This window comes from Hypanus sabinus, chromosome 8 (assembly GCF_030144855.1).
Source record: "Hypanus sabinus isolate sHypSab1 chromosome 8, sHypSab1.hap1, whole genome shotgun sequence".
NCBI lineage: Eukaryota > Metazoa > Chordata > Chondrichthyes > Myliobatiformes > Dasyatidae > Hypanus > Hypanus sabinus.
Genome location: NC_082713.1, coordinates 71435465 through 71449477, shown reverse-complemented (window position 1 = coordinate 71449477; position 14013 = coordinate 71435465). Strand labels below are relative to the sequence as shown.

The 14013-nt window shown below is 36.0% G+C and overlaps 1 protein-coding gene across 2 annotated transcripts in view; it reads left to right on the top strand.

Annotated features, from left to right (window-relative positions):
• Positions 1–14013, top strand: part of aifm1 (apoptosis inducing factor mitochondrion associated 1) — a 68217-nt gene that overhangs the window by 42075 nt on the left and 12129 nt on the right. For both annotated transcript variants that reach the window (XM_059977324.1, XM_059977325.1), the window contains 2 exons: positions 7248–7356; positions 9715–9822. In XM_059977324.1, the coding sequence (XP_059833307.1) occupies positions 7248–7356; positions 9715–9822 (217 nt within the window). The remainder of the gene's footprint in view (positions 1–7247; positions 7357–9714; positions 9823–14013) is intronic.

Sequence of the window (14013 nt, the reverse complement as noted above, 5' to 3'; positions counted from 1 at the left end):
AATGAGGGCGATGTGATAGCTATATATAAAATAATGAGAGGCATGGAGAGGATAGATAGTTAGGAGTATTATCCCATGATAGGGATATTAAATAAGATGAGAGGAATGAATTTTGAAGTGGATTTGATGTTAAAGATTCTTTTACACAAGATGATTGATATCTGGAATTTGCTGCCGGAGAAGGTGATGGAGTCAGGTACAATTACTGTGTTCAAGAGACATTTAGACATACTTAAATAGGCACAACAAAGAAGGATATAACCATATATAGGTAACTAGGATTATTGTAGATAGGTGAGCTCAGCTTGCACATGGTGGACTAAAGAGCCCATTTCCGACTCTAGCTATGACATGAAATCTCTGCCTGCTTGGCCATGCATGAAACAAAGAAAGCTGGGCCCTTGAGGTGTATTGCTGCTGTGCATAATCTGTCCCTGTGCATACTTCCAGCAGGCTCTTCATAGCATTCAGGGAGGTGGGCTTCGCTTTTCTTTATTCCCTTATCACTCACATTTCCACCAAGCCTTCTCAGATGTTAATTGAAATATTAATTCATATAATAAATATATATTAAATACTGGAAGATCAGGAGGCATTCAAATCTGTATCTTTTTGATACATATAGGCACACATCTCATAGATTTAAACTGTGAGGTTTAAGCTATAAGTTTGATTAGATGCAGATTTTTGTGATTAAATCTGTGCACCAATCACTGCCTTAGAGTTTCGCAACACATTCAGTACTATTTCTCATGTACCACACTGTACATGTAGCTCATTCTATAGAGTTAGTAATTGTAAAAGAATGATGGAAAACAAGACATGTAACGAGAATGTGACCTGATGTGCACAGAGTGAACAATGTTATTTATTGTTTCACTTCTACTAATCATAATTGAGAGATAAAGTGCCGAGGCATTGAATCCTGCTGAATTCATTTAACCTATAGTCATTTCTAAGATCTGATTATATGACCTATATGACTGCAATTAATCTGAGGCTAATGAGTTCATGGTATGCGATGCAGAAATTAATGCAGCTACCTTAGTTTCAGGAACCTGGTTCAACCTTGACCTCATTGGTTGCTGTCCATGAGAAATTTATATGTTCTCCCTGTGGCCACAAATGGTTCCCCTGGATACTGCAGAATCTTCTCACATCCACAAAAGCCGTGATATGTTAGGTTGAATGCTACAGTAAATTTCATATAGCATTTGTAAATGACAAAAGGATCAAAGTGATGGGCTATGGACATGTGAAAGAGAATGAGTTTTAGGTACAGGGGAAATGAAGAGTGAGAATAGGGCTAAAGGATTGCTCTACTAGGAACTATAAGGCAGTATAGGCACCATCTGTTTTCTAATAAATTCATATTAAGGAATGCAGCTAGTTTTACTACATATTAATAATGTCTTAAGAGAGAGGAATCAGATGGGCCATTCAAGTTACAGCCAAGGAGATAAAGGAAGATTAACAGGTATTAAGTTGAAGAAAGAGAGAAAATATTACAAGAGTTGTGATGTGGCTACATTGTTGTGATGCTCTTGGATGCAGTCGAAGTTGTTGAGGATAAACAGCAGAAGATGTAGAAACAGGAATAGGCTCTTCAGTCCTTTGTACGTGCTCAACCATCAAGTAAGGTTGTTATTTTTCTTTGGCCTCAGTATCTTCAATTATCCATTTATGTCTTGATTTCCCTTAATCTGTTTTGAATCAATATATGACTTGTTGCTCATGGACTTTTAGGGTAGAACTTGAGGAAAATTTTTTCCTCGTGTTATACCTAAATAGCCTGCACCATTTTCTGAGACTCTGATCCTTTAGCATTTGACTCCATGATCAGGGCAAATGTTCTCTTTGCATTTGGGCTCTTGAGCCCTATTAAATTTTATAGCTTTCAAGGAGCTCTCCTTAAGTTCTTCTAAACTTCCAGAAATATAGGTCTGGTCCACTTAATATCTCCTAATTTGGACCCAATCTAGTGAATTTTTGTTGGTCCTCTCTGTCGAGAGCACTTCTTATAGTTTAGGAAATGTAGTCAGCACATGGTACTCTAACTATGATCTCATTAAAGCCCTAAATGATACAGTCAGGCATGTTTAGTTGTGTACTCAAATCTCGTTACACCATTAAATGACACCAAAGTCTTTGAGCATCAATATTCTCCCAGTTTCTCACCATTCAAAATTTTCTCTAACTTTGCTTTTGCACCAAAGTTCAAAGTAAATTTTAGTATCAAAGTACGTGTATGTCACTATATACGACCCTGAGATTCATTTTCTTGTTGACATACTCAGCAAATCTATAAAATAGTAAATACAGGATTAACAAAAGGTTAACCAGACTGCAGAAGACAACAAACTATGCAAATGTAAATATAAATAAATAGCAATCAATAACAAGAACATGAGATAATGAGATAGAATTTTTAAAATAAGATCATTGGTTGTAGTAACATTTCAATGATAGAGCAAGTGAGTATAGTTATCCCCTTTTATTCACAAACCTGTAGTAACTATTCTTGAACCTGGTGGTATGAATCCTGAGATTCTTGTAACCTCTACCTGATGACAGCGAGAAGCAAGCATGACTTGGTTGGTGAGGATCTCTGATGAATACTGCTTTCCTATGACTGTTTCATGTAGATGTGCTCAGTGGTTCGGAGGTTTTACCTGTGATGTACTGGGCTAGCTGCTGCTTTTTGTAGGAATTTCTGACCAAAGGCAATGCTGTTTCCATACCAGGCTGTGATGTAGCCAATCAATATACTCTCCACTCCATATCTATAGAAGTTTGTCATCACTTCACACTTCATATTTTCTGCCTTTAATGCCAAAATCTTGCAGTAATGCACCATTTAAAAAACTACTTTATCTCCTCAAAATGGATGGAATCAATACAAAGAGGGAAGGAAACTAACTTGATTTTGAGTTGGTTTAAAGATAGAACTACAATTCAATTCAATTGTGTAGCTAAACTAATATTCCATTTTCAAGGTTGTATGCTCTCTCCGTGATCATGTGGGTTTCTTTTTCTTTTTCCAATATTTTTATTAAGTTTCATATACACAAATACAGAATTCATAAGGAGACTTATTATAAATCAAAATAAAACAGCACAAAATGCACTGTATATAAATCACACTGATACAGTTACGGTATCCCATAATGATGATCAATCAAATAAAATAAATTGAATGATGAAATACAATAGTATGGTTAATTATATTATTTAAAAAATCTATACCCCCTACCAAGACAAAGCTGGTTGGTTTAAAAAAAGGAGAAAAAAAGGAGTACTTTACCATATATTGTTTTATAATAATAGCCTAGATCTCTATTTTAATGACAATTCAGGAAGGGTCCCCATAATGTTTGAAAATCTTGATTAGATTCAGAAATCGAACAATGAATCTTCTCTGGATTTAAACATGACATAACATCACATAACTGTTGAGCATGTGTAGGGGGGCAACCTCTTTCCATTTAAGCAAGATTGCCCTCCTAGCCATAAGAGAAATAAAAGCCAGTACCCGCGAGTGAGAAGGCTCCAAAATTATAACTCTTTCCTCAACAATACCAAATAAGGCAGTTAAAGGATTGGGCTTAAAACTAACTTTAAAAAGTACAGAAAAAGTTTGGAATACAACTTTACAATATCTTTCAAGGCTCATACATGATCAAAACATATGAATTGATGAAGCCTCTCCATTATTACATCTGTCACAGTGAGATATATCTGCAATATAACGAGAGAACTTGTCTTTAGACATATGAGCCCTGTGTACTACTTTAAACTGTAGAAGGGAATGACGAGCTCATAATGATGAAGAATTAACCATTTTGAAAAGAGCCCTCCATGTCTCATCAGATAATGAAGTCTGTAGATCCTTTTCCCAATCTTTTTTAATTTTATCTAAAGGAGCCATTCTCAGTCCTGACAACAGATCATAAATATATGATATTCAGCCATTTTCAAAAGGTTTCAATTAAAAAATTACGTTTATTATGTTCTTGGCTGGCCTAGTAGGAAATGTATGAAGTTTAGATTTTAAAAAAATCTCTAATCTGTAGATATATGTGGGTTTCTTCCAAGTGCTCCACTTTCCTCTCACATTCCAAAGATGTATGAGTTAGGGTTAGTAAGTTGTGGACATGCTTTGATGGCATTAAAAGCCAACTGTGGGCTGCCTCCAGAAAATCACAAACAAAGCAGTTAACTGGATTTTTCAAAAGTATACATGACAGATAAAGCTAATTTCTTTACAGACTGTGACTTCTGCTTTCAGAAAAACATTCGTCATTAAATAATTTGTAAAATTAGCTAGATTGCATGTGCTGATAATCCTATCATTAGATTTTGCATTATAAAAACAAAATGTGGACAATTTTCACAGTTGGTTTGGGCGGATATATTAAGCAAAGTGTAATTTGTTTACCTGAATGTTCTTTTATCACAACTGAAAATAAAGCAAGTTTTACATTGCAGAGGACAGGAAAGGGGCAGGATTAACTAAAAGCGGTGTGTGATTGAGTTGAAATTAGAAAACATGATGGTGGTTGAAAGAGGCAAGTAAATGCAAATGAAAACATGGTGCATTTGTGTGATACACAATATGGGGAGACAAATTAAATGTGAAGTTGCCTGAAGAAGAAAAAAATGGCAGGGTGGGATTTCAGTGCTAGAAATAGGAAATTCAAGGCTGGCATGGCTGATTATGTGAAATCGTTGAATTCATTCAGTCTAGAAAGCTGTAATGTGCACAGAGAGAAGGTTAAGTTCTATTTCATGAGTTTCTGCTGAATGTCATTGAAACATTGCAGGAGGCCAAAGGCAAGTCAGAGTAGGAATGAGTTGGAGGATTACACTAACAGATAACTGGAAACTCAGTCAATAGAAACTGAGCAGAGATATTTAATAGAGATGTCTCAATGTGAAGGAGACAGAATGCAATAACTAAATTAGAAGAAGTGTAAGTGACAGCATTAGTTAGAAAAATTGAGTTCTCAGGAGCACATATGGAGCAGGTAAAATAATTAGGTCTATTTCTATAATAGTTTGGAACTGTTGTTGGGGGGGGGGGGTGAGAAAAAGTGAGTATTTGTATATATCCAAGGGAACCAGAAAATCCCAAAGGGATTAGTTCCTTCAGACAGCTGAAAAGGAAGGAGTGGCAGTGTGTCTGCTGATGGCATTACATTGGTAGTGTTGAAAAATTCAGGTTTATTGTCTGAAAGTGAGGACAATGGGGAATCCTTATTGGGAGAGAAGGAGAGCAGAAATATAGGAAGTGGAACAGCTATTCAAGCCTTGTTGGCTCTGGTAGAGGTGAAACTACAATGGAGGAGAAAGGAGAAACAAACTTTGGCAGCATTAGTGTGGAGGATAATGTCAGAACAGATACAGTAGAAATATGGGAGCTGGCAGAAACTGAAATGGAGGCCTTGCACAAAGCAGAATAAGAGGAAATCTAGCAGAGTAACTCTGTAACCTAGTGTGCTTAGGGTGGATATTGGTAGCTAACGTTCATCATAGAGATTGATGTCAAGGAAAGCAAAGCAAGAGTCAGAGACAGACTGTGTAAGTTAAACTACGTTAGAAATTAACTAAAAAAGGTATGAGTATAGGACGCAGTCCCAATTCAGTCATCAAAGTACTGGAAAAATACATGAAAAGGGAGACCTAGATAGGATTAAAATGAAAGTGGTTCCGTGTATGACAGAGAAAGGTGTTGGTTGAACCCATGAAAATTTCCATAGTTAGTTGGGAATAAATCAATGCATTTGAAGTACTTATGAGTGTAGTCTTTACGACGTAGTTCTAATAGCTGTTCTTGATGTTTAAAGTAAACCAGATGTTTCCTCTACAAAATGGTGGCTGTCAATCTTACTTGTTTTCATTTTTCAGATCCTACAGTCAAAGGATTTTATTTTGCATTCCATTGACATTGACATTTTGTTCTGTTCTTTTCCATGTCTTCTATGTTGCATTTAGTTATGTTTTCTGGATTGACCTCCTTTGTGTAATCTGTGTAACCTTTTGTTATCAACTTTTAACAAATTAAATTAATGTTGAATCCGCTTCACAAGTACATAATCTGAAGACATTCTTGCCATAAATTTTGTTAGTTGTTTCCTCTCATCACTAAAATTTCTAAGTGATTTTGTTTTTTGAAACTAATGGAGTCTGAAGCTAAACCTTGAATTTCATTGTTATTTTAATTTTGACAGTGGAATGCATTCCCATCCATATTAAATTTCAAATTAGCATTTATAACATTCATATTCATAACAATTTTTAATCTAAAACAGTGTTAAGATCATATTGAAAGCAATCAAATATTATAAATGATCTTAAATTGCAAGTAGAGAACAAAATTATACTCCAATGTGAATTTGAAATTGCAAAATTAGTTGTAAATAATTGAATTGTGAGATTCAAAGGTCATCTTATCTTGGAAATGGAATGCTCTGAGATTTCCTTGAAACAAACTTTCTCCATGTTTTAATGCAATACAGAATAGTAAGTATGAGGGGTGATTGATAGGTTCGTGGCCTAAGGTAGAAGGAGTTGATTTTAGAAAACCTAGCACATTTATTTTTCAACATAGTCCCCTCCTACATTTACACACTTAGTCCAGTAGTCATGGAGCATATGGATCTTAGACCTCCAGAAAGTGTCCACAGATGGGTGATTGATAAGTTTGTGGCCTAAGGTAGAAGGAGATGAGTTATACAGCTCTCGTTACATGCACATGCAGGTCAACTCATTGAGTGATTATGCAGAAATTCATCGCCTTCTACCTTAGGCCACGAACTTATCAATCACCCCTGATGAGTTACTAACTTCAAACTTTCTAAACAGAAATATAAACTGTTTATTTTCAGTGATGCTGCCTAATCTACTTCATATTTTCGGTTTAACACTGGTTTGGCGACAATCAACTCTAAACTAGCATTGTAACTACAGCTATATACATGGCAGCTGTACGATTTGGAATTCACAGTAAACTGGGAACTGATGGTCCTTGCTGATATATTTGAAACAGCTTGAACCACATACTGGATTTAAGCTGTAACTACCCTGGAACATACTCAGCAGAGACACTGGTTGGGAAAGACATTGTCATGTATGTCTTCTGCAAGTGCTGGAGGAAGAAATTGAATGCCAGTAAAAAATGTTATGTTATGCTTTTTCTTTTAGGGAAGTAAACAAATTTTTCTAATCACCTTAAATTTCTTTTACAGATAGAAGATTTTAAATCATTGGAAAAGATTTCAAGAAATGTGAAGTCTGTTGTAATCATTGGTGGTGGATTTCTGGGTAGCGAATTGGCTTGTGCTTTGGGAAGACGTGGTATGCCTTTGTTGAGTTTATTCAAGTGAGATAGGCTGGATTTATTTTATACATTGATTTTCAGTAAGAAATCTAGAGCAGAAGGTACTTTTGAGTTACTTTGCAGAACACAATATTTTATGAAAGTGAGTTTGTTCCATTTCTTACAGTACCAAGTTTTAAATTTTGATCACTTAAATAGCCTCAGGACAGTCTTATTGCTACACTGATCATAATTCACATCCACTGGATGAAAAGCTCAACATTAGCAAATATGAATGCACTCAAGTTTAAACCAATCAGTATCGCATACTTATTTTCATGGTCTGCATGTTGCTGACAACGAGAGATTTTCAAGCTGAGATCTAGATATATTAGAATGGTGCTATCTGCTGTTCAAGTAACATCTCTTCTTAGAACCTTTTTAGTATTTCTTGCCAGAAAGATGCCTGCTTTTGTTTTCTTTAACAGCTTTAAAATAGCTGTGGCAGATCTCCTGATAGTTTAATTCCCTTTGCCGTAAAACCTGTCAGTCCCTTTTCTGTTTAATTATCTGCTTTGACCTTGAAGCATACCACTATCTTAAATGTAACTCTATAGTGGTATTGTAAGAAATAGAAAGAAAATTTAAACAAATCTGGAACAGTATTGAAAAGTGTGAAAGCTGCTTTGTGTTCCGTGATTCAACTGTCTAGTGTTTGAGTGATAATCAATGTCCACATGTGTGCGAGGTTTGTAGAGTTTTCTGTGTCTGGACAGCACTAGGTGCAGGAATGACAGTTTTCTCTAAAAACAGCAAATAAGGCATTAATACTCCTTTCAGTATAGGCTTGGCTAAATCTGTGGCCTAATATATGCAGATATTGAGGCTTTTCAGAATGGTGTTTTGCAAATGATGCATAAAAATTCTACTGAAATGCTGGGCAATAAAATATTATTGCTTCTGGGAATATTTGATTGTGATCCAATAGAAACAATGGATGCTATTTATTCCATAAGTTAATAAAACAATCATACATGCACAATTTTTAGTTAGGCCGTCACAACATATTGTCCCCATTTGGAAGTTGTTTATCTGTATTAGAACCAAGCAATATTCTTAGTTCTGTGTTCTTTTCCCAAAAACTTTAATATTTCCCCCCATTTAAGGTGATTTGGAAGAGAATGGTAGTGTGGGTGGAAGTGACTTCAGCAAGCACTGTCTTGTATTAAATATATTCCTTGGAATTGTTTTAGAATGTAGAACAGTACAGCACAGGAACAGGCTTGTCAGTCCACGATGTCTGTGCTGACCATACTGAAAATTAAATTAATCCCAGCTGCCCTCACACAGTCCATGTCTTTTTGTTCCCTACCAGTCTGTGTTTGTCTAAATGTCTCATCAGCATTGCTGTTATATCCACTTTCACCATCTCCCCTGGCTGCAACACCTACCACTGTCCATGTGAAAAATAATCTTGCCTAGTGAATCTCCTTAAACTTTTCATCTCTCACTTTAAACCTAAGACTTCAAGTATCAAACTGTTTACCCTATCCATGCCTCACATAATTTTATATGCTTTTATGCCCTTTTAGCTTATGACACTACTGAGAAAACAATCCATGTTTACTAAATCCATGTTTGCACCCTTTCCAAAGTCTCCACATCCTTCCTATAGTGTGGCAGTCCGGAATTGTACACAGTTCTCCAAATGTGGCCTAATTAAACTTTTATAGAGCTGCAAACACAGCTCCCCAACTTTTCGGCTCACACCTCAATTAATGAAGACAAGTATACTGTTGTCCTTTACCATCTATCCATTTCTTTTTTACCTATTCATTTGTATTTGCCATTTTCAGGGAGTGTACACTTGAAGCTCGGGATCCTTCTGTACATCAGTGATTCTAACAATCCTGTAATATATATTTCTTGGATTTGAGCTGACAAAATGCATCACCTCACGCTCATCTGGATTAAACTCCATCTGCCTTTTCTCCACTCAGATTTCCACTTGATCTATACCCTGCAGTATTCTTTGTCAACTTTCTTTTGCTTGTTTATTGAGTTCTGTATCTTTAACAGCTCTCAGGTTTTATTGCCTTGGTGTTTTCTTTCAATAAAGCTCAGAGATTTTTTAATCAATAGAGTGATCAAGAGTCAGTGGGACTATATCAGGAAAGTGGACTTGAGAAAAGCTGGAGCAACCGTGATCTTACTGAATGACAAGAAGATCATGGATCTAGGAGCTTCGTGGTCTATCGTTCCTATCTTTTATGGCCCTACTAGTATCGGACAAAACCGAAAATTGCCTTAAAGCTAATAAAAGACAAAGGTTGTGTATTGGAAAGTTTAGGTGTTCCAAGTATACTTTTTAAAAATCATAATATGTTGATTTGTAGCACAAAATACGGAACTTGAAGTGATCCAGATATTTCCAGAGAAGGGAAACATGGGTAAAATTCTCCCAGAATACCTCAGCAACTGGACAACTGAGAAAATAAGAAAAGGTAAATATCTTGTTTATATTAGTGTAAATTATTTTGAAGTGTTTTGATTGACAGTGGAAATGTTTGTTGCTTTAATATCACAAACTGGTGTAGTAGCCATGCATTTATTTTCTGTCTGTTGGAGCCTTGTATCTGTTTTCTGTCTGTATGGTAGTTTGTGGCACATTTATTATGGTAATCTGTCATGTGGATAGGGGAGTGGTAGAAGCAAATAAGGATAGTTGCACATTCTTGTTTCTTCAGTGTTTAGTGGAAAGCGAGTAAGCCACAGGGAATGATATTTTTTGTTTACTGTTAATTGGAATGTTATTAGATTGCTTAAATATACTAAATGGGACGTTATTGGAACGCTAACTAGATCGCTGATTGGAACACTATACTATTCGGAAACTAATATCACCATTAGACCATTGTATCGCTAATTTAGTTTCATTTCTGTTTTATTGCTATGAGTTTGTTTGCCTTAGCTGGTTTCATAATAAAGGGTTGAACATACCTTTTTCTCTGTCATACTTTGCCGAGCACCCTAGCTGAGTCTCCTAGCAGTTTTGATTTGTTTTCAAGTAACTGCTACAAATGGATTTACTTAAAAATAAAATCAGTAAACTTCTGCAACACTTCAGGCTGTTCTTAATGTGTAATCCTTCAGTCCTAATATTTGTACTTTGAGAGTCTTTCTGAAGTTAAAGAACCAATATAAATAGAGAATAAAGTTTTAAAATTAAAATCATGGATAGTCACAGTAATTTATAACAGTAGAAAACAGTATGCATCTTTTTCCTTCATTTTTCAATAAAGATTTAAAATTTTTTATTAGGAAAAGTATCAGCTTTAATAGATGTTTATCATTGAATTGCATGTTATTCAGCAGAGTTCTAGTTGTATAGCTTATTTGGATGTAGTTCAGAAGTACCCTTCTGGTAGAGTTCAGTGGAAATTATTTATTCAACTCAGAAATGAGGCATATTTATTTGATGTTGTCAACAATTGTATGCAAAAATAAAACAAAGTATCATTTAAAAAATTTTCAATAAATCAGATTGTGGTTAATCAGAATCTGGATCCAATCGACGTGCCTAAGTTCAATGGCACTTAATACCTTAAGCTAAATTATCGTGTTATGGTAATTTGATTGACCTAGCATCATTGGTCCTTTTCTTTGGGAGAATTTAAATTTACACAACCCCTTTTGTAAGTGTTACGAAATCCCGTAACTGGATCACTTACCAGCAAAGATAGAGAGGTCCGTTGAAGTCTGATGGTACTATTTTTTAAAGTCTTTATTTATGAAAGGGACACAAAAATAAGATTAATACAAACATTCAGATAATATACATAGTCACTACTCAATCTAAAAGCGCGGGTCTAATAATAACCATCAATAAGAAACAGCTCGATCGTTTGTCTAGGGGATAATATATTGTCCGATGGAAATATAAAAGTCACTCAAATTCCTGCAGGCTTCTGGCTTTTGGTGGGGGGGGGGGGTACCGCTGGGTTTTCACTTGTTGGAGAGAGAGAGAGAGATTGGTGAGAAAAGAAACTTGCCAGGGTCTTTATGAAGCGAATCCGTTGAGTCAGGGGAGCGGGCTTCCCCGTTGTTAGCTAAACGCTGGTTTCCGTGGTTCCAGTCACCGATTCCAGCAATGGAATCGAACGCACGTGACTTCCTTCAAATGGCTTCCCGCTACTACGGGATCATTAGCGTGTCTTCTGGTGCGTCTGAAGGGGGTGTTCCCCCAGACCCTCCTTTATACTTCCTCACGGGGTCTCAGATGTCAATCAGGTTGGGATGAGGCAATCTCTCTCTCAACCAGCCTACTTTGCCCGAGGGCTTGCCAATCCACAAACGTGGTCTCCAGGAGACAATGGTCAATGTCGCATTATTTTGCATCGCGGTGGAACGAGGTATTCAGCGCATCTCTCTCTCCCATTTCCTGGGTCTACTGACCCCCCCCCCCCAACTAGTGCTCTTGCGATTCTCACAAAGGAGGGGGCTCCCCCGCCCCTTCGGCCCCTCAGAGCTGTGGTGCATTCATAACATAAGAATGATAATATTTTTTTAAATTATATTTATAATTTTCTACAAACTACAACGAAGAAAATAAAATCAATAATATATATAGAAGGATCATTGCCATATAAACAAAAATGACAATAATACTTGTCTTAACAAATGAGCAAGTCACCCATAGTAAAAAAGGAAAAAAGAGAGAAAAAGAAAGAAAAGCACCCAATCCATCACCTATCCAACTCCAAGCCAACCACTATATGAGATACACTTTTATTACCCCAGAACTATATATTGTAATATAAAAAGGGGGGCAGCCTGCTACCTGATCAGAAAAAAACAAAAGTAAAAAAAAAGCTGGAAATGTAGGGTACAATTATCAAGGGAAAAAAGAACAAACACCTATCAACCTAGGTGAGAGTTACGAAAATATTCGAGAAAAGATCCGCACACCCTGTGGAACTTTATGTCCGAATTAGAAAGTGAATAGTGAATCTTTTCGAGATCCAAACAAGACATAATATCCCTAAGCCATTGAGCATGGGTAGGGGGAACTACATCTCTCCATTTAAGGAGTACTGCTCATCTGGCTAGAAAAGAGGCAAAAGACAATGTTTGTTGTTTAGCCGGGGTCAAATGCTTGTCAGGTTCTAAAGAATCAAAAAAAACTTTAGGAATAAATATAGGTAAAGATTGAAATAAGTATAGAAATTTAGGGAGAATATACATTTTAATTACATTAATTCGCCCAATTAAAGACATGGACAGAGGTGACCACTGTGCTAATCTCTGTTTTGTAAAATTTGAAAGATTAATTGACTGTTCGATGAGAATTTCAATATAGTTCCTTGTTACGATAATACCAAGATAAGTAAAACAATTGTTTATTACTTTAAAAGGGAGATTGTGAAATTCTAATTCTTGTGCTTCCTTATTTATCGGAAAAAGTTCACTCTTTTGTAGATTAAGTTTGTATCCGGATAGCTGACTAAATTTATTGAGAAGTGAAAACAACAAAGAAAGGTTTGATATAAAATGTAACAAATCATCGGCGTATAGAGAAACTTTGTGCTCAAAACCGCCCCTCCAGATCCCAGTCAGTTCAGTTCAACTGCGAAACGCAATTGCCAATGGCTCAACAGCCAGATCAAATAACAGAGGGCTTAAAGGGCATCCCTGTCGGGTGCCACGTTTAAGATCAAACGGTTGGGATTGCTGGGAATTAGTCAAAACTGATGCAATTGGTTGGGAATATAGTAACTTAATCCACTTAATAAAATTATATTTAAAATCAAATTTCTCTAAAGCCACAAATAAACAGTGCCACTCCACCCGATCAAACGCCTTTTCGGCATCAAGAGAGATAACACATTCAGGGGTCCCTGATGAAGATGAATATAGAATATTAAAAAGACTTCTAATATTGAAAAAGGGAAGGTGATTTTTAATAAAGCCAGATTGATCCTCAGAGATAATTAAGGGTAAAATAGTCTCCAGCCTAAGGGCCAAAACTTTAGTTAAAATTTTTGCATCTATATTTACTAGAGAAATCGGCCTGTATGAAGCACATTCTAATGGATCCTTGCCTTTTTTCGCTAAGAATGATACAAGCCTCATCAAATGATCCAGGCAATTTATTTTGTTTAAAGTATCAGCAAAAACTAAACTAAGTTGGGATAAGAGCTATTAGGAAAATGATTTATAAAATTCTGTAGAGAACCCATCAGGACCAGGAGATTTACTAGGCTGCAAAGCAGAAATAGCAGAGGATATTTCCTCTAAGGATAATGGCTCATTCATTTTATGTTTAAGATCAGAAGAAAGTTTAGGAATATTTAAACTATCTAAAAATTGCATAACAGTAGTATTACCATTAAAGGATTCAGAGGTGTAAAGTTGACAGTAAAAATTCCTGAATGTGTCATTAATTTCAGACTGGTCCACACTAATATTCCCATTACTCATTCGAATTTTAGTGATGTGTTGTTTTGCTTTAAGTTGGTTAACTAAGGACTTATCAGATTTATCCCCGTGAATATAGAACTTACTCCGACTGCCCAAAAGTCGGCGTTCAATCGGATAAGTAGAAATAAGATTAAATTTAGTTTGAAGTTCCATTCTTTTCTTATATAACTCCGGATCCTTGACCTGGGCGTATAATTGGTCTATAGCTTTAATCT